The sequence below is a fragment of the Dasypus novemcinctus genome, chromosome 9 (assembly GCF_030445035.2).
Source record: "Dasypus novemcinctus isolate mDasNov1 chromosome 9, mDasNov1.1.hap2, whole genome shotgun sequence".
Classification (NCBI taxonomy): domain Eukaryota; kingdom Metazoa; phylum Chordata; class Mammalia; order Cingulata; family Dasypodidae; genus Dasypus; species Dasypus novemcinctus.
Genome location: NC_080681.1, coordinates 12,560,250 through 12,588,185, shown reverse-complemented (window position 1 = coordinate 12,588,185; position 27,936 = coordinate 12,560,250). Strand labels below are relative to the sequence as shown.

The 27,936-nt window shown below is 37.2% G+C and overlaps 2 protein-coding genes across 9 annotated transcripts in view; one reads left to right on the top strand and one right to left on the bottom strand.

Moving 5' to 3' along the window:
• Nucleotides 1–304: 304 nt before the first annotated feature.
• On the bottom strand, nucleotides 305–21,869 carry DRAM2 (DNA damage regulated autophagy modulator 2). Of its 5 annotated transcripts, none has more exons than XM_071217201.1 (10): nucleotides 21,686–21,793; nucleotides 20,371–20,520; nucleotides 19,108–19,218; nucleotides 16,719–16,868; nucleotides 12,545–12,612; nucleotides 9,781–9,920; nucleotides 4,015–4,192; nucleotides 3,413–3,495; nucleotides 2,331–2,423; nucleotides 305–1,857 (listed from the first exon to the last, which is right to left on the bottom strand). In XM_071217201.1, exons 4-10 carry the CDS (start codon nucleotides 16,847–16,849, stop codon nucleotides 1,750–1,752), a joined length of 801 nt encoding a protein of 266 aa, XP_071073302.1. In that variant the 5' UTR covers nucleotides 16,850–16,868; nucleotides 19,108–19,218; nucleotides 20,371–20,520; nucleotides 21,686–21,793; the 3' UTR covers nucleotides 305–1,749. The 5 variants fall into 5 exon arrangements, with proteins under 5 accessions (XP_071073302.1, XP_071073301.1, XP_058159043.1 ...); XM_071217200.1 differs by having other exon boundaries at nucleotides 20,398–20,520; nucleotides 21,686–21,761; XM_058303060.2 differs by lacking the exon at nucleotides 19,108–19,218 and having other exon boundaries at nucleotides 20,398–20,520; nucleotides 21,686–21,869.
• The window catches only part of CEPT1 (choline/ethanolamine phosphotransferase 1), a 35,254-nt gene continuing 28,569 nt past the window's right edge, over nucleotides 21,252–27,936 (top strand). For 2 of the 4 annotated variants that reach the window (XM_058303056.2, XM_058303058.2), the window contains exon 1: nucleotides 21,863–21,965. The gene's annotated coding sequence lies outside the window, so the exon portion shown is untranslated. Of the gene's footprint in view, nucleotides 21,331–21,850; nucleotides 21,966–27,936 lie in introns of those variants that run through there. The other 2 variants (XM_058303059.2, XM_058303057.1) reach the window with 2 other exon arrangements.

The following is a 27,936-nucleotide window of genomic DNA, read 5'->3' as shown; positions in this document are numbered from 1 at the left end:
AGCTTAATATTCTAGAACTGCGCCATCTTTCCCACACATAATTTATAATTTTATGAACTTCGATTGCATTTCCCTCTCAGCCTTGAGTCTTTACAAGCTAAAGAATATTCCCCCTTCCCACCATACTGAAGTACTACTGAATTTCAGTTACACCTTCTTAATGTACAATAGTCAGCTCTGGGTGGTTTCCCAGGTGTGGTTTCACCATGATTTTCAAAAGCATAATTTTTTATGGTTCGTTTCCCAATTCTTTTTAATGATTCATTCAATCAGCATTTATCGAGATGTCTCCATATTCAGTCTCTTGAGGTAGGAAAGACAGTGTTTATTTTATTCCATTTTGTCTTATTATTCCAGAACGCCTTCAGAAATATTATAGACTCTTATACTCAGCAACTTATTCCTAATTGGGATGATACATTGTTTTGTAAGTATTTTCTCTTAACTTGCTCTTTCTTACAATTTAAATTTTTTCTCAAAACCATTTTTTCCTAGCCATATAACTTTCTCTTCTAAAAAGATAAACCTGTTAATCTTCTCAAGGACCAGTAAAGGCTTTATCTGCACAGACAGGGATCCAAGTAGAAGCTATCTAGCTACTTGTGTGACTAGAGAAAAAGAGCAAAAATTGTTTAGGTAATACATGTACCACTGTGATTTAATAACCAGTTTCTTTTTCTATTACTGAATTTGTTTGTTAGAATTTAGGTTCTGCAAAGATCACATCTCCTTAAAAAGGCTCAATATTTGCCTGCTTAAGACTATTTTTATAAGTAACTATAATTTGCAATAAATCAAAGTCTAAGAAGCTCTCAACTGCAATTTGGGATGAATTTGGTATCAATCTGTGGTTATTCACAAACTTCTCAGCCTTGTATATGAACACTAACCTTTGTTTTATGTAACACATAATTGCAGCAAATCTCTTACCTATTGCTACCTCTCTTCTTCATTTGATTAAAATCTCACACCAGACATTAAGCTTCATGAAACTACTCCAAGCATTTAAGATAGCTCAGTTAGCCTAGTACCTGGCCAAGTGGCAGAAATTAAATGAAAATTCACAGACTCTTTTGTGGAAAGCTTAAGCAAAACATGGATTCATATGAATTCACGTCTGCTTCTCGTTATAAGTGGCTTCTAGAACAAAAAAACTAAAATGACTGTAAAACATGTCTTCTTGACTTTTGGGAGAATACAAAACCTGAAAGAATCTTCTTTACTATTTTCCTACTAAAGAAGTTCCCAAATCCATAAAGTTCCTGACTGCGCAGATGAAGAGATGTAATTAATAAGGTATATCTATTGCTTCAAAATTCAATGCTAAAGAAATTACTGACCAGTACTGATTATTTGGGGTCCTGAAAAATATCTCTCATAAAAATGCTCCAAACAAAAAATGCTTTACCATGCTTTACAAAATGTGACATGGTGGGCTATGCAGATTGCTTAGTGTACTTCTGCATGATTCTGTTAAATAAAGTAGAAAAACTATAATGTTGCAGTCCTTTGGCTTTATTTTCTGGGATAAAAAAACATATAGACATGTCTTTACATGGTCCTCTTGATGATGTCCTTTAAAATAACTTACCAAATGGCTTATTTCATGTCTCTTGATTATCATTATTCATCAATGTCCTGTCAGCCTTGATTAATTGGTTGAAAATTTCAAAGCAGAATAAGTAGCTTTGTGAATGTTTCTCCAATCCCTGAGAATCATAATTGTCACACAAATATTTGATCCTTTCATCATAAATCTCTGGAAAGTAGTCGTGTTCGTTCATTGTTAACAGGGCAAGGAGCAGTGTCATAGAGTGTCAATCCTTGTACATTGGCTTCCACTCGTAAAGATATTTTCTGGAACAGAAAAGAAAAGTACATATATTCTAGAGCTATCATATGTAATTAGGAATGTAAATCGATTTCAATAGGTAATATGAGTGAGGCAGCTGTTGAACTAACAAAAGTATCATCTCTAGTATCAATTGATCAGGGAATACCATGCTTTTCTGTTTCAAAAAATTCCCTGATGTCTATTAAGAATCCATGAAAATAAATGTCTAAGGAAGGCCTGTATAAATATAAACAGAGTTGATGAAAATTGTGTGAAAGAATTTCTCTGATTTTAATTGCTTTACAACCCTACTTTTAAGGCTAACCCTTGCTAGTAATACACTACTCCAAACACAGTAACAATTTGACTCAGGAGTTACTCTTCTGGCCTCACTGCTCATGGTACCAAAAAGGCTGGAAACTTGCCTATGGAAAGTTCTCTCATTCCACTTCAAGGAAGTTTGCCTCTGTATAAATCAAAGTCTACATTTTCTTACCTGAAAATCACGGATATAAGTTAGGAAAAAACCAAAGAAGGAAAATGACATAGACCATTCTGCTGCAGTAGTGATCATGTGAAGCACATAACCCTTGAGTGAAGCAGGAAAAAAAAGTTTGGTGAAATTTCATACAAGTGATCTCTAATTTATCTTAAATTAAAAAAAAAAAAAAAGAAAGAAATTCTTATAAACCACTTTGCCTTCTCAAAACTGACCCTTTACTGAACCTATCTCAACAATTAAAGGGCAGATAATAGGAAAAGTTCTTCTAAATGATATTAGCTATCTTGGTTTCCTCTAGAACAAATAAAATTTCCATTTGAATAATAAGACAGAATTTCTACTCCATGATCAAGAAATTTTTGCCTTTACCAAAGCCTTAAGATTCATAAGATGCCACTAAAAAATAGTTTAAACAATGCTCTAGATAAACTTAGTAAGCACTATTTTTATAGTATTAAATCATATATGGATTTATATTAGAATTTACTAATTATTTCATTCATTCATCCTCACAAACACATCTGATTCTGAATGACTTTTAAAAGACGACTTAAAATACCCAAATATATATATATATAAAAAATACCACTGAGTTGTTTGTAAAAATAAATGAATTCATTTTATTATCTATTTAGTATCTGTCCCTCCTCTTTTATTCTTGAGATCAAAGATGCTGTCTCCATTCATCTACTATATTGGAACCCAAATACAGTATTCAATAATGAACTTCCAGAAAGCAAAAAATGGGAAATCTTTTCAATGCATAAATGAATATCCTAATAATAAAAGACTCAGTTAGGCTGGGTATATTACATACTATATTCACATTTAGGGGAGTCAATTTCTGTGAAGCTCTTGGTCATTATAATTCTCTTTATGTCTTGAAAATGTCCACTGATCACAGGTGACAGAATATGAGTGGTTCTATAAACACCCTACCATATGTAGACAATATTCCCAATATATAACTGACTTTCTACTTAAATTTCATTGTTAGTGTTGAAATGAAAAATATAGAAAAATCAATCAAAATAGGCATCTTTAATATAAAACCAATATAGACTCTAAGTTCTTACTTTGTCCTCGGGGTTCCAATGAAGTTTCTGTACTATATCAGTGCCAAAATTGCCATTGTACAAAAGTGATGAGCAAATCAGCACTATAAAGAAATAAGTCAAGGAAGAATCTCAGAGAATACACTTATATTTAAATTACGTTCAAAACAAAAGTCACCTTAAAGACCCAAAAAGATTATTCATACATTTGTTGCCAAACCAGTTTTCTTAAAGACTTAATGTTATATAGCAGTAGTAAAATTCAAAATGTACCCACAGATCACTATCAAATGGTTTCTCATAGCCAGTCCCACTACTTTGCCCAGTAAGTTAGGAGTTCCATCATAAGCTTCTGCTGGATAATTGTTCTTAGATCGGGCAATACCTCAAACTGCATTCCTCTGATATAAGTATGCTCAGCTTCAACGTTATCTTTGTTCCCAGCTCAATTACCAAGATCCTATGAACAATCTGACTTTCATGTTTCAAACCCTTTAATTTAGGGTTACTAACCCAAGAATCTTTATGACCAAAAGGCTGCTAGCAATGTGCCAAGAGTATTCACTTTAATTTTGTTATTCAATTCCCCTCTAAGTGTAGCCACATTTTACAGTGAAGGATACTGCTAAGTGCACTTACTCCACACCAGATAACCACCAGTAGTCGGATCCAGAAGACTTGTTTGCCATGAATTTTGGGCTGCATTTGGTAGGAAAGGATGGTCTGAACAAACATATATAATGAGCCCAGACCAAAGGTGAGTACAGCTCCACTTACATGTGCAGCAAAAAGGGTGGTTTTCTGAGAGATAGAAAGAAAAAATAAATAAAAGAAACTCAGAACATACTGGCAACACAACATTTTAAATCAAAACCCAGAGATTTCAACAGGGCCTTCATTGAGTGGGAAAGCACTACAGATTCTGCAAATAAATAAATCACTTCCTAAAGTAATTTCCTGTCATAATACTCAGCAAAAACCTAAGGATACCAGTAAAACCAAACTATTGCATACACCACCACTGAAAATATGATAGCACTTATTCATTTAATAATATATTTAATGGGTGGCTATTATGTGCCAGGCACTAAGTCCTCGTATATATTAGTAAACAAAACAGACATAGCATTTAATTCTAGTGAGGGCACATAATAAATAATAAACTTAAAAAATGAGTAAATTACATAGTATGTTAGAGGGTGATAATCACCTTCTTAGAAAAATAATAGTGCCAGATAAAGAGGACTAGGAAGGTTCAGAGTACTGGGGGTAAGGAGTTTAAAGTTAACTATACTTTAATGTACTTTAAAGGCTCAAGAAATTAAAATGTTCTCTCGCTGGCTCTAGTTTGATCAAGTATGCAGATTATCATAAAGCATAACTTTGTTTTCCTTTACTTACTCTTATTGGTATCCATTTACATTTTACTTTTTAATTTAAATATACCCTCTGCTTAAAAGTGATGACAGTAGGTCTCTAAAAAGTCTATAGTTAAAGGTTTTTTTGGTTGAGCTACTCTATTTTTCTCAACTGGTGCTGTCTGCATTTCACTTGGTTGAGAGTCTACTGTACAGCACTTAGTACACAGGGTGCTCATTGCCTAGCGTGGCAAAAGAGGTCAGGGCTTGGTTCCCTGCTTTTACAAGCAACTATGCTAATTAAGAAACACTACTAATGGTTTAGAATCCAGTTTTTTCAGTATAAGACTATACAGGGGATTCCTAGTATGAAGATGATTTATTTGCCAAAGGTGGTGGATTCTAGTGAGGGAGAGAAAGAACTATATCAGTATGATTGGGGTGTTATAATTGGCAATGTTATGACTATTGGGAAGGGAAAAAAACATTCATTTCTTGCTACCACTTTGAATAATAAAGAAAAGAAAACAAAATTCAACACCCATAAAACATAATACGAAATTATAATTATCTTCTTGGCTCATAATTATGTGAATTTGTCTATATAAATGAATAAAGTCTGGAAAGGTATAGGCAAAAATGAAAACTATAATGTTAGGGCTAAGAGGGGGAATACAGATGAATTTTCCCTTAATATTCTCATATATACTGATTGAATTAAATATAAACATTGCCTAATCTGTGCCTAACTATGATTGGTACCAACAGTTTCATAGCAAAACCCTGTGCATTAGAAAGCAAAAATAGTGAAGGGAGAACATTTACTATATTTAAATAACTGAAATGGAGATATTTAAAACAATTGTTTTAATTAGCAGTATTTCTCATTAACATATTTAATTTCATCATTTTAGAGAGTGTAGGAAAAAATAGTATAAGATTTTGAAATAGTGAAGAGATTACTGACTATCCTTTTAGTGGAATTCTAGAGGAGGGTGAGTCTTTATTTGGCTTTGGTAAAACAGAAGAAAGGTCTATAAGTGATGTGTACATACAGAAATTTAACTTATAGAAGGCTGATAGATATGAAAATAATTCCTACCTATCCAGAGATGCAAATTCTTTCTTGTTAAATACAATTGACTATCACCCTGTGGATATTGACCAGTTTTACTAGTTTTGCATCCATTTGTAAATTCATTTCAGAATTCCTTATCTGACTACAAATATGTGGTATTTTACTTTTGTTTTGAACTGGTTTGTAATATCTACTGGTTCCCTCATTAATGAATTAAATAAAATCTTTGGCACATGTACAAGTCATGATTTTATCCTTCAAAAAATTTTATCCTTCAACAAAATAAACAAGAAATTATAGTGGTATGTATAGTCAGGAGTGAATGTTTGATATGTAAGTTTTAAGTTACACATTCAGTAATACATAATATTTTCCTAAAACCAGTTAATGAAGCATAGGAACTAATCTGCCTACTGGAGTCAACATTTACTTATCCTTTCAAATGTTTCCTTGAGGATAAGTTTTCTCAGAATGGAGTTCTCTGGTGGCACTAAATTCATTGACAACATATTTGTTTGCTGAGTATTATATGCATAATTTGCTTCCAAAGAAATTCAATTTATATTTTTAAAGTAATTTTTCAGGTACCATATTTATCAATTTTAAGCATCTCTTTAAATGCAAACAACCACAGTCATAGCAAAAGAATTTTTTCTAGTTTGCTTAGATCTTTAGTCTCTCTCAGTAAATTCCCTAAATATTTAATGAGAGCAAACTTGTGGCAAGTACTGTGTTAGGTGCTGGAGAGACAATGGTAAAGAAAGCATTGTGTTTTATAATCGATGGTGAAAATACATGAACTTAAAAAAGAAAACAAAACAAAAAGACAGATACAAAATTACAGACTATAATAAATGCTTTGAAGAATCAAGTTTCCAGAGGTTTAGAGAATATATGAAAAAAGAAAACTTGAAATATATTAGAGGAAGAGCTCACAGAAAATATTTCTCTAAGGAACTATAGTCTGCACAGAGATCTTAAAGATGATTAAATCCCAACGGAAGAAATGGCATGTGAAACGGAGTTAAATAAGCTTATCTTATTTAAAGAATAAAAAAAGGCCAGTGCATGTACAATGGAGCCATGCAGAAGGGCAATGATGCAGAATGAGGCTGGAGAGGTAGACAGGAGCCAGAGCAGCCCAGACCTCTGAGTTAATTAAGAGTCTGGCAGTTTATCAAATTACTTTTCTCTCTTGATTACATCTCTTTTCATGCAACTTTGGAAGTCTAAAGCTTTAAGCAGGGATACAGGGAAACAGATGTATAGACATTTTTGAAAGATCACTTTGGCTGCAATATGAAAAACTGATTATATGTATGTAAGAGTGAAGACAGAGAAAACATTGAGGACGCTATGGCAGTAGTCTAGATGAGAAAGATAAAATCTAATTTGGTTGACAAAATTAGATGTGGAAATGGAAAGAAGTAGATATAAACAAGAAATATTTTAGAGGGAAGACCAACAAGTCTCTACTGTGTTTAAAAGACAGGGCTAGCTTCTCTTCCAAGCCAAGCCCATAACTACGAGTCATTTATAAAACTGGTATGTACAATTCTTCCTGTATGATTTCACTAGTTTGTCTCTATAAGAGAAAAAGGGGATAAGAGGAGGCAACACCCTCACCACTTTACATAAGTAGCGTTAAGTTTACAAGAGAAAGGAAGAGAACTGCTTAATATGCAGGCAATGTACAGAGTCTGATTAGAGACAGGGCCCAGCAATGAGGCCATCAGTGAAAGAAGAAAAAGACATGCAACAGGCCCAAAGCTGCGTAAAAAATGTAATCCAGAGAGAAAAAGTAATTTGATTCAAAGTGACAGAAGCAGTAAGACCCTGTGGGGAAGGTGAATTAGAATAAAGCATAAAACAAAACACAAAGAGATGATGTAACTATACACTGACTTAGTAGGTAAACTGAAGGTAGAAAGGCTACTTGGATGGATCCTTTCAGGAACTGCTGTAAAGATCCAAATTGACTAGGTTGTGTAAACAATATCAGTGATTAATAAAACTATGATAAATGTGGAGGGCATTTTGGGATTCAATTTTAAGCGTACAGGAGATAACATATATTGTTAAATGGATCAAGGGACAATTGGAGCAAAGAATCACTACTATACAGTGAAAATTCCAAAGAACATTTTTCTTCTTTTTTTTTTTTTTTACACTGAGCTATAGAAGCTTCTTGTTGCTCTTCCTTGGGGTAGACAGGATCTTATTTGTGGCATAGACAGCTAGTTAACTATCCACCCAAAAATGTGTTCCTCCCCTCAGCACAGAGTTGTTCCTGGGAACTGATGCCTGGTAAGATGACATCTGCATTTCCAAGTCCCCCCTGCATCTAGCAGATGCATACCTATGAATGGGGTGAGGCATTCCGGCGTGAGGGTGTTCTAAGGACAGATGTGGTTTCTGCATGCCCTCGACTACCATTTCAGGCAACTGGATACAGAAGACAAGGCCTTAGGCAGTGGCAGAGGCCAAAGGTGGAAAGGCCCTGGGCCGTAAATCACCTGCCATCCAGAACACCTGTGCTGGATTCATGTTTGTGAGAAAGAAACCTCTCTTATGGTAAGAGACTCAACTTAGGGGGGTTTATTTGTTACCAGAGCAAGCTTTACCCTAACTAGTACACAACTGGATTGCACTTATAGGGATTAATAGTATTAACCTTTAATAAATTAAAAAAACAACAGGAAAACTAAAGGAGACTAATCCGAAGCACTTTAGGAACAGAGGAAGTTGTATAACAAAGAGAGACAGACAGAATATACCTGTATATGTAGATTTGTATGGTGAATGTATGTTTATATGCCTGAATGGTTATCAGATGTCTGAACAGGTTACTAAATGTTTAAGCTGAAACTATAAAGAGGTCCATAGTGATTAATCGAAAAGCACCAAAAGCCCAGGATACAGCCAACAGTAGTAGAAACTCATCTGAAAAAACATCAGTAAAAGAGAATGTCGAGAGCTTGCAAATACTTGAAGGTTAACTGCTACTTTTATGTAAAGAATTCCCTGATAGAAACGTGCATGAGCTATAGATCCTCCCTTTACTTCCTCATGTATGGGGCTGGGCACCTAGGAATGCAGGAAATCAATGGAAACTTCTAAACAAGTATGTAAAATAAGTAAATGAGTATACGTAACTTATTAGGCATGTTTAAAAAATGTTTAACTCAGTAACAATATCACTTACAGTGAAAATCTCCCTGTTTGGTCTTGTGGATAATCCCTAAGTAGTAATAAAGAGTCTAATAATTGTCCTGTGGGTCCTAGAAAAAAGTTAGAATACTTTATAGTTGTTTTTGATTAAATTATTGAAAATGCATTGTTCTGGGGTGGCGGACTTGGCCCAGTGGTTAGGGCATCTGTCTACCACATGGGAGGTCCGCGGTTCAAACCCTGGGCCTCCTTGACCCGCGTGGAGCTGGCCCATGTGCAGTGCTGATGTGTGCAAGGAGTGCCCTGCCACGCAGGGGTGTCCCCACGTAGGGGAGCCCCATGCGCAAGGAATGCGCCCTGTAAGGAGAACCACCCAGTGCGAAAGAAAGTGCAGCCTGCCTAGGAATGGTGCCGCACACACAGAGAACTGACACAACAAGATGACGCAACAAAAAGAAACACAGATTCTGTGCCACTGACAACAGAAGCAGACAAAGAAGATGCAGCAAATAGACACAAAGAACAGACAAGGGGGGGAGGGGGAGGAGAAGGGGAGAGAAATAGAGAAATAAATAAATAAGTCTAAAAAAAAAAAGAAAATGCATTGTTCTAATTATGAATGCAACTGTTTTGAAGAGGATCAAATAATTTAAAGGCAATGGTACTATTGTGTTAAGGGAGGAAAACAATAACAGCATGGAAACGAATGTTTCAGATTACCTTTTTTAACATGTATATTTATGTATTTCAGGAAAATATGCATGCTGGGTTAAAATACAAACCTGGAAGTTTGCCACAATTGAAAGTCCTAAGCAACTCAGTAATCCAAGCACAAGGCCAACTTTGTTTAATTTGATGATACGACTTTCTTCAGGATTCAGAGCATGAACTTGCTTGTAACGAACATAAATGGTAGCAACACCTGGGAAGAGATAATCCAAAAAACAACAGAGTAATAAATGACCAAGGAATAAATTTGCCAATAAAGAGTTCACAAAGATTCCAGCTGCATGGAAACATATTTTCCTTTTAAAGTTAGTGTCAGAGAAGGATAAAAACAGCTGTAGATTTTAAAGAACTTTTAAGGTTGCATTAGGGACCTATTGATACCATCATGTGACTGAGCAAGTCATTTGCCTCATTTTTATAAATATTTAGGATAACATTTAATAGGTAAGTTTTACGTTTTCTGAAAATCTCTTAAATGTATTATATAAAACAAAATATTTTATATGATTACTACTAAAGTCAAAAGTAACTTGTGGGGAGTGGATGTAGTTCAAGTGGTTGAGTGCCTGTTTCCTATGTACAAGGTCCTGGGTTCAAGCCCCAGTTCCTCTTAAAAAAACAAACAAATAAAAAAACCAACTCTCATTGGGGAGTGGATATAGCACAGTGGTTAAACACCTGCTTCCCATGTACAAGGTCCTGGATTCAAACCCCAGTTATAAAAAAAAGAAAAAGAAAAAGAAAATGTAACTTGTTCTACAATATAGGTAAAATGGTTATAGACAAAAGTAAAACAAAACAAAAACCAAGAGTGATGGTGATGCAGGGATGTGAGTGAGGTCAAAGGTGCTGGAGTGCAAGGGTGAGCAGGGCTGGGGGTGTGTGTTGGACTATCCCCAGAACTGGGGGAAGTGCTGGAGGAAGGAAAGGTGAGCTCTGGGGAGGTGGAGGTCTGTGGCTGAAAACACATTTATGGAAATGTTCTTTTGGCAAATATGGCAGGGGAGGGTCACTGGTGCAGGTGTCAGCGGTAGGGGGACGTGTGGGAAAGGGTACACCTGAGGCATGCATCTATGGAATAGAATGTGTTCACGTGGTCACAGGGTATTATCTCAGTGCGTGGAGATCCACACAATAAACAACAAAATACTAAACTCCCATTCTGGAGTGTCCTGCTCTGTTTTCAAACAGAGGGACAAGAATCTCTTGATTCAAATGTGGCCTCTCTCTAAGCCAAACTCAGCAAACAAATACACTGCCTCCCCTCACCCCCCACCCTGGCATGGGACATGACTCTTGGGGATGAGCCTCTTGGCACCGAGGGATTACTACCAAGCACCAACCAGTGATGCCTTTGGAAAAAGATCTAGACCAGAAGGTGGACACATCAAAACACAAAAGAGTTTTTATGACTAAGAAATTTCAAAATGAATGGGAGGTCATTCCAGAGGTTATGCTTGTACCTGTCTCAGGCAGATTTCACTAATTGCCACTGTGAGCAAAGCTTTAAATAGGAGTGTCCCTGAGGGCTCTAGGACCATCAGGATACTGTAGGCAAGGCACACGATCCCTGTCAGTGGGCCTTATCTTGAAATATATGACAACCTATTTCTCCAACATAACAGAATTAGACTTATTTATAATTTTCCTACACATGATTCTTCTACCCCTTTTATCTGAGCCTATAATTAGCACTATACCCTTTAAATATGTCTCAGAGACTTAAATCTTCAGTCTGCTCATATGCTGGTTGATCCCTGTATCTCAGAAGAGTTGTGGCCAACAAGTACTTTCCAGATCATCGGACTTGCCTAGGAAAACTAACATAATTATGATGATGGATAACCACCATCCCAAAAACAGAGTATCTACAACTGCAAACAAAACAGTTCCTTCCATTGGCCCCATATGATCTAAGCTCCCTCTCAATCTGAGGCAGAGCAGGCATCACCATCCCAAAATCCTCAAGGTTGAGTAAAGAACAAACGTAAGGGGGGGAATGCAACCACAGACAAAGTAAACATTAATATTATAGTAATGGAAGAACATGTAACATTATTATAAAGATAGTTACCAGAGGTTCTGAGGGGAGTGGGAGGGATAACAGGTGGAACATAGGACATTTTTAGGGCATTGGAATTAAGTGTAAACCACAATGTAAACTACAGACCTTGGTTAGAAACAAAGCATCAATAGTTATTCACCAATTGTAACAAATTGTACCACACAATTGTAAGATGTTATTAATAGAGGAAGATGTGGGAGAAGAAGGGGATGTACATGGAAATCCCTTATACTTTCTGTGTAATTTTTCTTTAAAATCTCTTTAAAGTTTACTATATTGGGAAAAAAAAACATTCAGTTTAAAAATAAATACTAAACAGGAGTGGATTATACTGTAGTAAGAACTCCATTCCTTTGAAGCTAGCATTTCACTCAAAAATCAAGACATGGTTTTATCTCTACTCCCAAACTTCTAAGTTGTTTATCTTAAAGCGATTTAGTTGGAGTTAGCTGTAGACAGTTACCTTCACAGCTCCTTGTCCATTACAGCCTCAAGGAATATTTGGTCACGTTTTACAACTTTTATTTGGATTAGTAGATGAATAGCCCTATAGATAATTTTTAATGGTTCATTTACATAATTTATTATCCCTAGAAATGGGTTTTTCAAAAGAATATCTGTGATCAATAATTTCATGATAACATTCCCTCAAGCATAACTAAAAGGTAAAACAAGTAACACAAGAGTCTTTAAAGAACAAAATAGCAGTTAAGATATTATTTTTCAATGTTAAGACCATTCTCATTACTTACATAAAACTGCAGCGACATTTAACATCGCCCCAAACAAGCATTTTTCTGGAGCTACTGTACCAGTGTCACTGAAAGAAAAAAAGAAGGTACATGGATTTCTCACACTAGATATACATGCATATTTCTCTTAAGGGATAAGAAGTAAATGGAGTTATTTCAAACTCTTGATCTTTTATAAGTCCCTAAGTTCAACTCTGATATCTCACAAATATTTGCCTACTTTACTTTTTGCCATCAAATCACTTAAGACGATTTCTTTTCCACATAATGAAATCAATATAAATTGATAAAACCACAAAGCTATCCTTGGTATGTTAAGACTGTGGTTATTGTCTTACCTGGCAGATGCATTTATCTTTCACACTAGAAAATTCCCTAAGCACCACAGGCCTTCTCACAACTTTTTTGTACCTAGAGTTGACTCTCCCTGGAATTCAATTAATATCTATTCATTCAGTGATAAAAAAACAAAAATAAAAATAAATTATCAAGCACTTATGATGTGCAAGGCACTATTTTAGGGATAGGAATATAAGGGTAAGTAAAGCAAAGACCCTGCTTCTCACGGAGTTTACATTCGATCTTTGAACCCCCTGCTTTCTACAGCCTTTATCAACTCCTGTAGCAGATAATCAGTGACCCCTCCAAAGCATTCTACCCACACCTCTGTCGAAAGCCCTCGCCCAGCTGTACTGAGGTGTATCTGTTCACACGCCATCTTTCAGGCAGCTTTTTCAGGCAGCGTGCGGAACACAGACCCAGATTAAAGGCCACCATTTAACTGCCCGACCTTGAAGACTTTCTCTTTTCTCCCTAAGACTGTTTCTCAACTGCAAAATGGAACTATTATTCCTCTCTAAGTCTCATAGGACGAACAAAAGGGTGAAATGAAGCATGTGGTTGCTATATGTAAACTATCTAGCATAGTATCAAGCACAAGGGAGAGAACCTTAAATTTTAGTTCTTTCCCTTCCCTCAAAGATTAAAGCGACTACAAAGGTTAAAAGACAAAGTCTTTGGCCTTGCAGTCAAGTAATAAAGGAAGGAGATAATACTGAGCTCACCCAAGGCAACGCAATGAGAATAAAAAAAGAAATGGAGACTCGTGTCTACAAAAGAATCAATAAGATATGACCAGCATTTGGATTAGGGGGTTTAGGAAAAGAAAAGACTCAACAATGAATTCTAAGGATTGCTGCTTCTTTGTTGAAAAACTTCATGAGTCTTTCTCTCTTAATAAATACAACTCTGCAGTGAAAATGGAAAAACAATTTGTGAAGGAATACCAATAAAAGAATAATAAAATGTTTCTTCCAGACACAAAAGATTTTGTTACTCTGATTCTCTTCAAGGAAAAGGGTTAGATTCTTTCCCTTCTTCCTTCCAGATTTTTAACAATGTATTGAAAATCTTATTCTTATAATCAGAAAAAAATCCATAATTTTAATAGTTATATTCCAAATGATGTTTCTGTTTTGAATTAGCTCACAAGAAAGAAAATTCTGCATTTCAAAGATGGCTGCTATGGGGCTCTTTCCTTTAGCCCTGGAAAAGAATGACATAAACTGACCGATGAATGAAAATAGCCATGCCTATGATCTCATCAGCAAGATACTTCAACCCAGTGGTCACTAAACTATTTTGATCACACACTATCAGAAAATATGTCTGAGCACAAAACCTCAAAATACATGTATTTTATATATATTAAATATTAGTAAAGTTTATTTTTAGATTAAAAAATAAACATAATATTTCAACATTTTCTTCTTGTATCCCACTGGAGAGTCTCAAGCTGGGCATCCACTACTTGAACCAGCTAAGAGAACACCTGAGAGGCACTTGCAGTGGAACTGCCTTTGAAGTGAACCTGACCTTTGGTGATGTCCTTTGGAGCTATCAGAGCTAAACCTTTTGGGTAGGGTCTATGAACTGAAAGGAGCTTTGGAGATAATCTAGTTTACTTCATCATTTTGCATTTGAAGGAAATGTGCCTAAGAGAAGTAAAAATAACTGCTATTGGGTTTAAATGCACTAGAATGTTGAAGAAAGATTCCAGGGAAATACTAAGTTTATTAGCAGGCAAATAAAAGCAGAAGGACAGGGCAAAAAAGGAAGTGTGTCCTATGCTGTCTAGAAGAAAATCACATGCAGTACCATCAGAGAACTGAAACTCTGAAAAGGAACCCAATGACTTCTTAAACAAATTATTAAAAGCTTTTTAAAATGAAAGCAGACAAGTTCTCAGCAGGAGAAATAAAAATACAGAAGGGCCCTCATGAATCCCAGATATTTTATCCTCTCCTAGAGTTACTAAAGATTTGACAGGCTCCTTAAGCTAAATGTTTATCTAACAGTGGTAAACAGTGGTAATTATTTACCAAATTATTCCTACAATTGGAACATTAAATTCTAAAACATTCTAGAATTTTGTAAATCTTTCCAAAGTGCACCTAATTTATCTCTTTCGTGCCATATGACACCATTGTGGAGACAACAAATACAGAATGTAATGCCTAGATTTTTTTTTTTTCAATTTAAGAGGATAAATTCAATTTCTGGTTTATCATTCTTTAAAAGCTTGTTATTTTCTGTGCTGGAAAGGTTATTTTTCAGAATAAATTATTAAATGAAATAACTATAAAAACAAATTAAAGGATAGTGTTAAAAAAATACAGCAATTCCTTTGGCATCTCCATGGAGAGAGGATGTTTCAAAGACATCATATGGAAGCTGAATACTTTTTAATTTCGGGGGGACCTAACCATATCCCAAGAGATTACAGAATTGGGAATTGTTTGACCATGTTTAATAATGGTATTTTAATGCCTAAGTTTTTTTCACCTCCCCTAAGTAACGCTTGTAACTTTTATGTAAAAGCTTAAACCTTAGTATCTGTAGTCATAATGACCCTGATTTTTTCTCATATGCTCTCTATGAGAGCATAAATTGATATAACCATTTTTAGAGATATCTGAGAGTGTTTAATATAAAAATTTGATATCCACTACTTATAAGGCAATCTCACTTCCAGGAATCTTCCTCACATTAATATTAGTACAAGTATGTAAGGTAAGATTTAAAAGGCTCTTCACTACGGCACTGTTTGTAAAAGAAAAAAAAATAGCAAACGGCAATTTGTATATATCAACGTATTATTTTTTTATAAATGTAAAAAGTCAAAAAGAAAAATACTCCAAAACATAAAGGTGAGAAGGAAGGAGGAAGGAATGGAGAAGGACACAGAGAAAGAAAGAATTTTGTAGAAACACAGATGATAAATCAAACCAAACCAAACTCTGGATAGAATCCTATCAAACCACGTATCACCTCAGGGGGTCAGGAGCTAGAAGGGGGTGGGAAGGAACTTTCACTTTTTATTTCTACAATAACTCTGGTAATATTTAACATTTGTTATAATAAGCCCATATTGCTTTTGTCACTGAATAAAAAAACAGGGGTCATGGACACAGCATAGCATATGCAACTTAGTAGCCACACTTGCAGTACTAGTTGTCATGAAGTTTCAAAAACATTACCAAGAAATTTTGAATGTTGGTGTAGAAAGATCTAGACAACATGTTGTAAAGAGTAAGAGCCAGCATTCTAGAGTCAAATTGCCCAGATTTGAATCTTGGCTCAAACACTTAAGAGTTATGCCCTGGAACAAATAATATAAGTTCCCTGGAACTCGTTTCCTCCTCTCTGAAATAAGGTTTAACAGTTCCTACTTCGAAGAGCTGTTGTAAGGATTCAATTATTTTAAGACATGAAGAATGTAAAAATTTATTGATCTATGTAACCGGCACACAGTAAATAGATCAATAAATCATTACCTTTTAATGTTACTATTGTTGATTGCAGCATTTTTTAATTTTAAAAGGAGAATAATTCTAATTCTATCTTCCAGGACAACCTCAAATACTTCTTTGAAAGAGAGCGCACTGAAGTGCTACAATTCACTAACTGAATCTTATCCCTCTGTCTCAAACTCACATTTCTCTGTCACACAGAGGCAAATACGAGTTCCTTTTTAGAGTGTCCCCCTTTTTTTTGTAATGCCAATGTAAAATTTGAATTTTAAAATGTCGACATTAACTGTTGGCTTCAATGTTAAAATATGAATGAGACATGAAATAAAGATTCTCTTATAAAAATAATACTTTCCACTGACCTGATATAAGGCAAAGCAGGATCAACATGGTGGAGAGTTATTGCAGTAATGTATGAAAGGATAAAAGCAGCAGCTGTCCAAATCACAAGGGCTGAAGGGAGGAAACTGAGGCCTTGTTGAAACCACCACATCTCAAACAGGTCTTCTGAACTAGAAGAATCAAATTAGAAAAGATAATGCACAAGGGTTCCCTATATTCCACTTTAGTCATCCAGTCCTTCAACCTTGGTACTGACCGCCTTGAACTATTCCACTTCTGAAATCAGCCCCACGCTATCCCCCAATACCTATTCTCCTTTACTTTCTCAGTAAATGGAATTAGGATTCACCCACTTATCATATAGCCAGAAACTTTGTGGATCACCCTCATCTTCTCACACATAATCAAACAGCAAGTACTGTGGAGTCTACTTCCTAAATTTCTTTTAAATCTACCCCTTCTCTCCATCTTAATGCCACTACCCTATCTAAGCCACCATTATCTCTTGACCAAATTATCATCACCTCCTAAGTGGTCCTCCTCCTGTCCTGACCACAACCACTAGAGTCACCATTACAACAGAGTAACCTTTCTAAAAGGCCAATCTAACCACTTCACTCTCCTTTGAAGAGTTCTTCAATGGCTCCCCTGTGTCCCTGCAGACCTTAACATGGTCAACTAGGGTTTTGCATCACCTGGTCTCTACTTACCTTTCCATTTTCATTACTGGCTACTCCTCATCTGCACCCAAATCCTTGCTCTAGCCACCAACATCTTCACCATAATCACAGGAGCAAAGTGTTTACTATGTGTCTGCAATGTTCCTAAGCACCTTAAGTACATGATTTCATTTTTCTCCTCTCAACAGAATTATAGAGGTTAAAAAATTTACCCAAGATCACAGGACTGAAAAGTGGTAGAGGCAGAATTCAACCCAGGCAGTCTGATTCTAACACCAAATCACTATGCTATACTGCCATACCAAAATCTTTCAGATCTTCAAAGGTTTCATGCTCTCTGGCACATATTTAGAACTTCATACAGATTGTCTATCTGAATGACTAGGCTACAATGTATCACCCTGCCTCCCAACAACCACTAGTAAACTCCTACAGATTTTGCAAGGCCAACCCTTATTCCCTTCAATTGAGTGTCCCTGCTTTGTTTCCAATAGCTCCCTTTACTTCCTCAACCAGGACACTCATCAACACACCACACTTCATTGTTACTTATTTGATTTTATCTTCCTTATTAAACTTTAAGTTCTGTGAGAGCAGGAACCAAGTGTTTTGTTCACCATTATATTTCCAAATCCCATATAAGGAGAAAAAACAAAAGAGAAAGCCTAAATATACATATACCATATATCACTCCTTTCTTCCTTAAATTCCAGACTGAGGATATTATAAAATAATGACTCAACACTGTGAATTAGAAAACATTACTATATCTTTATGAATTTAATTTTTAAAATTAAATATAGAAAAATTCACTCTCAAATTATATAAAATTGCCCCTTTGCATGTGAGAATAACTTACATATTTGGAGGAACATCTTTTCATGGTTTGATGACCTAAAATTAAGTAGCTCCTATGAACTTTGTAAAGATTTACTCCAATCATCTGACTTGCTACTAAATACATATATTTGTGTCTTACTAAATAAGTTTCTTTTCCTTTATCCCTCAAGTCATCAATTTGCAATTGAGTAATTTCCTATCTGAAATATGGTAATCTCTTTTTTTCTGTTTTTTTTTTTCCCCTTGTCAGTTCTTAAGACCCCATGAACTTTTCTCCCTTCTCATTTAGTTGATCAAGAAATTGTCATTCCTTGCCAAGACTCTATAGTGCTTTCCCCAGTACAGTTGTCTGAGACAAAAATATTCAAATTCTATTACTTTTTAGATCACTTCTGAAATCTTTATTTTAATTGTGCATCTTTTTCTTTCTAAACATTGTTGTTTTCATTTCTGCTTCTGATAATTCCAATCTAAATTCCTTAGGAGCCTAGTTCCATTACTGGTTGGTTCTGCTGACCCTTGTACATTTGTCTTAGAGTTTCTTGATGTGAGCTCATATTTGAATGGTTTTAATCTGGGGGTATTCAAAAAGGCTTAGATTAAGGTGAATCATTCCAGAGAGGGTCTGTGTTGTTTTTGCCAGGCACCCTGGCACATTACCAACCTCAGCCAACTTTAAGTTAACTTCTTGGTTTCCAGGTTTTTAAAACCTGTAGGTAGCAAATTTGGATCCTGAATCTGAGTGGACCTTGTGGCTCTAATTGCTAAACCCTCTGGATAGGATCTATGAACTGAAAGGAGCCTTGGCAGACCTTATAGTTTCAAGTTCTCAGGTGGGGTTTTTATTCCCCCACCTGGAGCTGAAGTGAAAATGAACGCATTTCCTTACCATCTCCCTTTGCCAGGAGGGACTTATTGTTCCAAGGCATGTTTCACTAAGTGTGTAGACTTTTGAAGCTCCTGGCTGAATTTGGGGATGTCGGTGCACCAAGGCCATGAGCTGTACAGTATCAAGTGGAAATATTTACATTTTACTTTATGAAAATATCACCCCCGGAAACACAGGTGTCATTTACATAGACAACCACATGAGGCAAAAATGAGGACAGAATGGTAGTGAGGCAGGTTAGTACAGGAAACAGAGGAAAAGACAGCCACGACATGGCCGGCAGACAACACGGCTGCAAGGCCTCGCTGAGACCTTGAGGTCCCAGTTTTTCTTTCTGGGACCTCCCCTTGGTCCCAGATATTCTAAACAGGCCTCACCACTGGCCCCCACATTGGTGGGTAACCAGTAACAGCTGGGACCCCTCCCCTTAGCATTAACAAGGGGAGGGGGGAGATCATTAGCAGTTTAAAAGGTGACCACCCAAGGCAGAGCTCCACACCCAATACTGGTGTGTATTTCCAACTTTCTCTCCAATTTCTCAGCAAGCTTTGTTCTTTCCCCCATTTCCCAATAAATTCTTTTTACTGGTCTAACTAAACTGGAGCATTCTTAAATTCACTTATGCAACGTAGCCAAGAACCTAGAGGAAACCAACACTTCCCTGTGACCAGTGAAGAGAATATAAGCTTTGAGATCACATTTATCTAAGTGCAAATACTCATTTAACTACTTCCCAGCTCTATGATTTCAGGCAAGTTATTTAAGTTCTCTGAGCTTATTTTAATCTGTAAAATAACAGTATTTTAATCTGTAAAAGAGCTATCTCAAAATGGTGTTCTTTGGAGTGCAAGAGTTTAAGCACAGAAACAACGAGATCAGATTTATCAATTCTGTACGGCCATAACTAGGCAGAGTTATGGGCAGGAATGACATTTTTCTCTGTTTGAATCACCTTGGAATCATATCTCAAAAGACTTTGGAGGTTCCAATTGTTTAAACTGACAATTTAAAGGATAAAGAAGGCTTGAAATGGTTTACCGGTTTGCTAATGACAACTGAAAAATAGAAGTGCAGGATTAAATGAGGAAGACCAACTCTCTGTCACCTTAGGAAGTCAAAGTAAGGCGCGGGGCAGGGGACGAAGCACTCCCGCAAATGCTAACCAAGCAAAATTGGAATTCCGATGGTTAAAATCTCAAGAAACCTTTCAAAATACTTGAAAACATGCAGGAATAATCTTCGCATAGTAGCAAGATTGTTTACCAAAAATGTTCTTGCATCAGCACCTACCTTGTATGCTTTCTTTGAAGTTGCATCAATTAGAACTCCCGTTACAATTTTTAAGTTTCACAAATGTTTAAATGCCACTGATAAAGATGAATTCCTCATGCTGTCTCCTCTTCCTGGTGACTGCTGAGAAATAACAAGAAAGTAGATTCTGGACATCCAAGCAAACAGAAGGAAAGCTCTTAGCTTCTTTTAGACCAGGGGTTCTTAACCTTTTTTGTTCCATGGACCCCTTTGCCAGTCAGGTGAAAACCACGGACCCCTTACTAAGTCCACACTGTACTGTGTATTATTTAATACATTTATCACACCCATACCAACACATCCCCACAAGAATGTTGTTTGTTTGTTTTGTTAAATTTCAATTCAAGCTCATGGACCCCTTGTTGAGAACCCCTGCTTTAGAGACTCACAGAACTGTCAGGCCCAAAGCAATAGCATAACAGAAAGAAACAGTGATTTTTCCCAAACTCTAACTTGGTCTCTTGAAAAAAGTAAGATTCTTGTTGAGGGTAAATCCTAACGAATCCCGAAGATTAAGCAACTTTTTAATCAACTGGATCAAATTCTACATGGAGAATCTGATGATGAAGCGCAAATCATTGAGCTGCATCTGGATATCAATTTACAAATTAAAATTTGGGAGAACTGGAAAAATTGTTTCTATTGTGTTTCCTGTGTTTTTCAAATGTATCCTAGCGTAAAGCACGGTTACGTGGATACACAGGAGTAGCGATTCACCGTTGCGTATCGGGACCACCCACCGGGACAGAACTCCGCGCAGCCTGAGCAGCGTCTACACAGACACAAGGTCACCGCCGATCTCAGTTTCAAAACCCACCCCAAGAAGGAATCGAGCCCGGGGTGAACTTGGAAAGCGCACTCAAGAGCAGTTTTTGTGAGCCTGGGGCGAAGGCTCTTGGTAACAGGAAAAAGGTTAGGTGCCACTGAAACAAACGCACAGGAATTTTGGAGACCTTTGCCTTTTCCGGGGCGGGGGACGACCAGGGGTCTGGGGGGGCGGGGGGGGGGGGGGACAGGGGTCGGCGCAGAGGCCTGAGACAGCCTGCACGCGCCCCACCCCCCGTCCGCACCCGAGCCCCTCCGCGGCCCCCGCCACCCCTCCAGGGTCTCGCCCAGTGCAGCCCCTGCGGAGGCAGGGCGAGCCCGACAGGGATCGGGGCCCCGGGCTGCGCCCACTTTCCCGACCCGCCCGGTCGCACCCCCTGACGCCCCCCTCCCAGGGCCGTGGCCGGGCTCGCATTGGCGCCTCCACCTGCTTTCGGCCTACCTTGCCTGGGTGACCCGGCCAGCGCAAGCCGCGGGCTCCGGAGCCGGCCAGCAGAATGGGGAAGGGGCGGGAGTCTGCGGCGCGCTCCCGACCGGCGCGGCCAGCCCCGGGCACGCGCGCCCCCGGCCCGAGGAGCGCGCCCGCGCCGCCTCGCGTTCCGACTCTGTCTCCCTTTACGGCAACTGCGAAAGTGTCGTGAAAGCGCTGCCGTCGATCAGAGTCACCCAGTCGCTGGAGGCGGAGGTTCTTATTATCTAGAGGTGTGCCTCGGAGGGTCGGGGTAAGGCTCGCGGGTTGGGTCTCGGGAAAAAGGCAAGGATGTGAAAGATGGGATGGGGGCAAGAAGAAAGGGGTGGAGAGGGGGCCGGGTGCTTCGGGCTGGGTTTTGAGGTACAGCCGTGCGGGGCTTCGGGCGAGGCGGACACCGTCCCTCTCGCGCGGGTGGCCTCGCGGCGGGGCGCTGGAGGGCGAGGGGCGGCCCTGCTCCGGGCCCCGGCGCAGAGGCGGGGGTGGTGGAGCGCGCGCGCCGTAGCCGGGCGCTGTGCGTGGGCGCCGAGGGGCGGGGGGTGGGGAGCTCCCGGGGTCGCTGACCGCGCGGAACCGACCTTGTCTGTCCGGTCCACACCCTCCTGCTGCCTAGTCCACCGACCGTGCTGCGTCTTGTTCCGGGGTTGCTTTCACTTTAGAGTACGGTGCTGGTGTTTCGTGGGTGGCCCACGGTTCTTGGTCAGCAACTTTTCTAGAAAATTTCAGCCTCCATTGACAATCTCTGAGATTGCCGGCCAGAGCTCATTTCTTGGAAGGACAGGAGACTTGCAAATGTTTGCCGGTGTTTGCAGAATTTTTACATTTAGCAGTGTTTATCTTGCTTTCAACTATTCGGTGCTTGGCTTTTTTGTGTCTTTTTTTTTTTTCTATTTGGCATCATTGGTATTGAGTATGTAACTCGGCTTGATGTGTCTTAGTTCATCAATGAATCCATATTACTATAGTAGCTGAATTCATAGCTGTTCTTCAACAAATTCTTAGTGTCTTGTCTTGTATGTGGATGAAGAATAAGGATTAATTTCCTACTCTCAGACTAATAGGCAGGTGTTCAGTTTGTGCGTTTTGAATTGCCTAATTTACAACCCAAGTTAGACTGTGTAAGGACACAGAGCACTGCTAATTTAGAATCATTGGTGTTCTCATAAAATTCCAAAGATTCAAATTCTAAAATAATTTTCCTGCATATTCTGTGTGGAAAAAACTTAGTAAAGTTCCTTGTCACAACTTGTCTTTAAATGTAACCCTTCTATTTAAGAAATAAATTAGATAAATGTGCCTCTAGTGGTAACCTGTTCAGTCTTCTGGCAGAGGCTTCTTTATTTCTTGTCTAGTTAATAGATTATTACTGAGTAATTACAACTACTGTTTAATAAACTCATTCTTCTTTCTCACATCCAGTCTCTTAAAATGTACATATAAACATTATAAAATGTTTGAAATATAGCTCCAAACTTTTCTTTATAACTCCGATTACTTTTTATTCCTTAGTTTTATTTTCTTCACAGCAGTGGATTTGTTTTCCAAACTGGCTAATGGTGATGTTCCTTTTGAGGGTCTCTTTTAAAGAAACAGGATAATAGCCTATGAAGTGTGAGGTTTTGTGTTTTTTGTTTTTGTTTTGTTTCCCCTGGGAGTTGCTTTTTCCTCTTTTAAAAGAATATTTTGCTGAAGATTCACTTCAGCAAAATACCAGAAGTGAATTGAACAGTGCTGTTTTTGCTTCCAACCCCACTGAAAAGGCTTTTGTTTTTGTAAACTTGCTCTATGTATCACTTGTTAAATAATGCTAAATTTAATCGCGTGATCCTTTTAGTTTTCTTTTTTTTCCTCCTCTTGCTCTTCTTACTTTTCCCTGTTCCCTAATAGTGTCAACCTATAGTATATCCCTTTAGTGCTGTAGATATTGGAAAGTTCTATCTAGTACCCAATACCCTGTGGAGGGACTACTATCCAAATTTCTAATCCTCAGACATGGAGGGTGGGAATTCCCAAATTCACGCTACAGATTGGATACAGTATAAGTTTACCTTATGCTCTGCTCAGCAACAGTAGTATTTTGTTTTGTTTTGTTTTAGTGTATACTTGTCAGATGTTCCCCAATCCAGAAGTTCACACAGGAGTAATTTAGGCAGCATGCCATTATCCTCTGCCATTGTAAGCAGAGATGTTCTACATCATAGACTTTTTAAGACCTACAAATTGTATGTAATTTTAGTAAAGATATTCATTAAATATTGCTGATTATATTAAATATGCATGCCTGCACAAATAAAATTCTTAGACCATATGTGTTCCCCTCCTGTGTACTCCCACAGTTTGCTCAGCATAATTTGACTTTTTACAGGACTATTTTCCTGCGCCCACCCTGCCCCAGTATTCAACAAATGAGCATTGATTATCAGCTAAGTTCTAAATATGGAATGAGATTCTGGGGAAAGAATGTTCACAAGGCCTTGGAGCTTACAGACTATAGTGTAGAGAAAATAAAGTTCAAAATGTGCTAAGTGCTATGAAAGGAGCAGAGCACTAGCGCCAAGTTACAACGTAGGAGGGGAATTTACTTTTAAAGTGGAAATGTTGCAGTAGCTATAGGACTGTGATCAGTATTATTGAAAATTGAGTTATAGGTGATGGGAACTTTTTATAGTTTAAAATACTCACTTTTACCCTTATGATTTATGAAGACATGTCCTCAATTAACGAATAGGTTGTGCTACAGAAAATGTAGATTTCTTAAGTTTGTTGGTGGCTTCGCATTACTGAGAACAAAATCTTAACTCCCTGCCATGTTTATAAATTTCTGCATTGTTGGTTCTTTAAACTTCATTGTATTGCACTCTTCCATGTAATTTACTACCAACGAGCAATAAGGATCTCTCAGGTTCCTGAACCCGACAAGGTCTTTTTTGCCTCGAGGCCTCCCCCTACTTTTTTGGATTGTTTTTCTTCCTGAACTTGGAATGGCTGCCTCCTTCACTTCCTCTGATTTTGGTACAAATGCCACCTCTTCTGAGACTTCATCTTCTATCTAAAATACGTACCCCCGAGTACTTTCTGGCTCAGCACTTTGTGTGTCACAATGTGTAATGTTATTTGGTTGTTTACCTGTTTTTAGTTGTTTTCCCACTGTACGTGAAAGCTGGGATGGTGGCTGTCTGGTTCACTGCGCTCAGATATTTATTTAATGCATTCGGAGCTTGAAATCCATTTTCCCATAAAAACTCATGACGGTGGCTAGGTTCCTAGGCTAGCTAGCAATAATTTTAATTTCTTAAATGAATTTTTTTAGTTCCCTGTAGTGTAGTAAGAAAAGGATGTTTATCCATACTCTTTTAGGCATAGTCTTGACTACAGATAAAAATCCAATGTAGCTGAAATAATCTTTGTAATATTTTAACCTCCTTTCCATATTCCCATTCCTCATCCTTTTTTCCCCCTTCTTTCCATATAGTCCTGATCTTCCTAATATAGCTACCTGCCCTATTGTAGACCTCCTCTCCAGAGATAGGCTTGCTTTTTGCTGAAATTCAGAAGCCCCTGTTTTTGTTATAGTTGTCTTAGGTGTGAGGGGAGGAAGGAGGAGTGGAGTGACAGCAACCTCTGTGGATATCTGTATGTGTTGAAAGCAAAGTAGTCATTTATATATCAGGGGCTACGTGTATCAGAATTTATATTTGCAGTGTTGTTAATAGCTGCACAGAGACAATGTTGCCAAATTAAAATGGTGGCAAAGAAAACCTTCATAAAACTCATTGGCTCATTTCATGTATAAATTATATAATGGCTAGACCTAGAAAGGTTTGTTAAAATGTAGATTTTTCTAAAAAAGAAATAAAAGGTAAAAAAAAAAAATCTAGGTCAGAGGGGGGAAAAAACTCAGAAGGAAAGTATCAGTTTATCAAATAATCCTGCCAAATGCTCAAACTTAAAACCATTAGGATCAGTTGCTTGTAGCTAAACTAGTGCCAAAAGCAGGCCAAAACCCTCAATATATCACCTTTTTAAAAAAAAAAAATTAGGAAAATGCAACATTGTAACAATAAAATATAGATTAAATTAACTAAACTTTTTATTCCCTTATCATAAGAACTGATTATAACTCACCAAATAGGGAAATGCACCACCCATATAGACTCATAGAAGATTTTACTACTATAAAATTAAGTATTTTGATAGTTATTGGTCTGGCATTTGGCCTAAAGTTGTTTGATATTATCTGAACATTGCTTAAAAAATTTAATCAGTAGTTCTCCATTAAATGTGTGTAGCAAATTCTTTGAAATAATGAAAATTTAAATTTGACTTACTTTCTTGGTTTGAAAATTATTTTAATATTATTTCAGAATACTTTAGTTGGCTAAAGTGTGGCGCTAATGATTCTTTTGAGATTTTTGAAAATTTGTTTAAGTAAGTTAACTTGACTATTGCAGTAATGCAGGGGTTCTTAACCTTTTTTTGTTTCACAGACCCCTTTGCCAGTCAGGTGAAAACCATCCCTTCTCAGAATGTAGGGACAGATGCTGGCTGAGCTAGTGTCGGGTCTAACAACTCAGGTCTAATAACTACTGTAATTTCGAAGTATGGATGAGCATAAGTGATTTTTTGAGATACACAACAACTGTAATGTGATATGAAATGAATACTACTATAACTTATTGCATACATTTATAAGTGAAGGAAATTCTAGATTTCAGGTAGAGGTTAGAAAAAAATAAAGATAATAAGTTGATTTTTTTTTATTCAAGACCCTCTTAAATCTTAACCATAGACCCCTGGTTAAGAACCCTACAAGTAATGTGTTTTCTGAACCAAATATTGAAATACATGATCTGACAGAGAATCAGAATGCTACTTTAGACCGTTAGTGACACTAAAACTTAGAATTTGATATTTATAGGGCAGAGGGATTTCAGAAGTATTTGAACTCCTGGGCTAGTTTTGATACTAGGTCCTGGATCCTCTCTATCATATTTTATATTCCTATAGTGCAGTGTTTCTGTGAGAATTTTATATTGCTTTCTGAATACTTTATGACCAGAAGATACATCTCTTGGTTCAGTGCTACTATCTTTTTAGTTCTGTTAAGATTATTCCTTTAAAAAAAAAAAAATCCTCTTACGGCTTCTCTTCCTTCTCTGGCCCCTAAACAAGGGGTTTCCCACAGTTACTTATTTTTTCCCTTTCTCTCCATACCTAATTCTCTCAAGAACTCTTCTACTTTCTAATTGCTAACTTTAGCTTGTAAGTTTATTTAAACTCCTGTCTTTTGTTTTTATCTCAAGCATCTCTATTTAAAAATTCCAGGTATGTTTTTCCTTCCTACCCTTATCCTGACTTTCCACTCTCACTGTGCCCCTCCAAAGCCAAAATACCAGACTGATTTTCTTTTCCAGTAGTACCACTTAGTCTCTGGTGGTTGACACCTTATCCTTCATATGTAATCCCTAAGCACTTTTTGCTGATTCTTCCTTCTAAATAGACTTACAAGTTTGATTGTCTTTCATATTTCCAGTTTTATCACCCTAATCACCATTTCAAACCATTGATCTCTCCATACTAATTTTTAAGAGTTCTCACTACTTTCTCCATTCTGATGGATACACATAGTGGTCTTCTTAATCTCGAAAATACTCCTGTTATTATTTTCTTATGCTGGTTAATAATCTATAAAAATTATGTTATCTGTAATCTTTTTGAATCAAGTGTCCATATTCCAGTGGTTAAACTCAGAGTCCTTTATTAACAATCATTGCTTAGCTCACTTATACTTTTTCTTACTACTTCCTCAGTTCATCAGGCCACTCTACTAGTGCTTCTTTAAAGTTAATCTTTTTCTTTGTTGTTTAATCCCACCGCAAATACCATGTCACCCCTGTACCCCAGTAAGAAGTTTTATCGTTCAGTTTAGTTTAAACAGAAACCTTGAATTTGTTTGAATACTACCTACCTGCTTTGTGAACTTGGGCAAGCTAATTAACCTCTCTGTGTTTTAATTTTTGTTTTTCTGTAAAAATAGGAATAATTAATAAATTCTTCCTTCTAGGGTTGTTGTGAAGATTAAATGAGTTAATATATGAAAAGTGTTTGACATTTTTGGCATATAAGTGCTCTCTAAATGATAGCTGTTATCATTAAATAAAAACCTAGTTTACTACCCATGTTTATCCAAGTCATTCTTCTGATACTAATTTGCTAGGTATCTC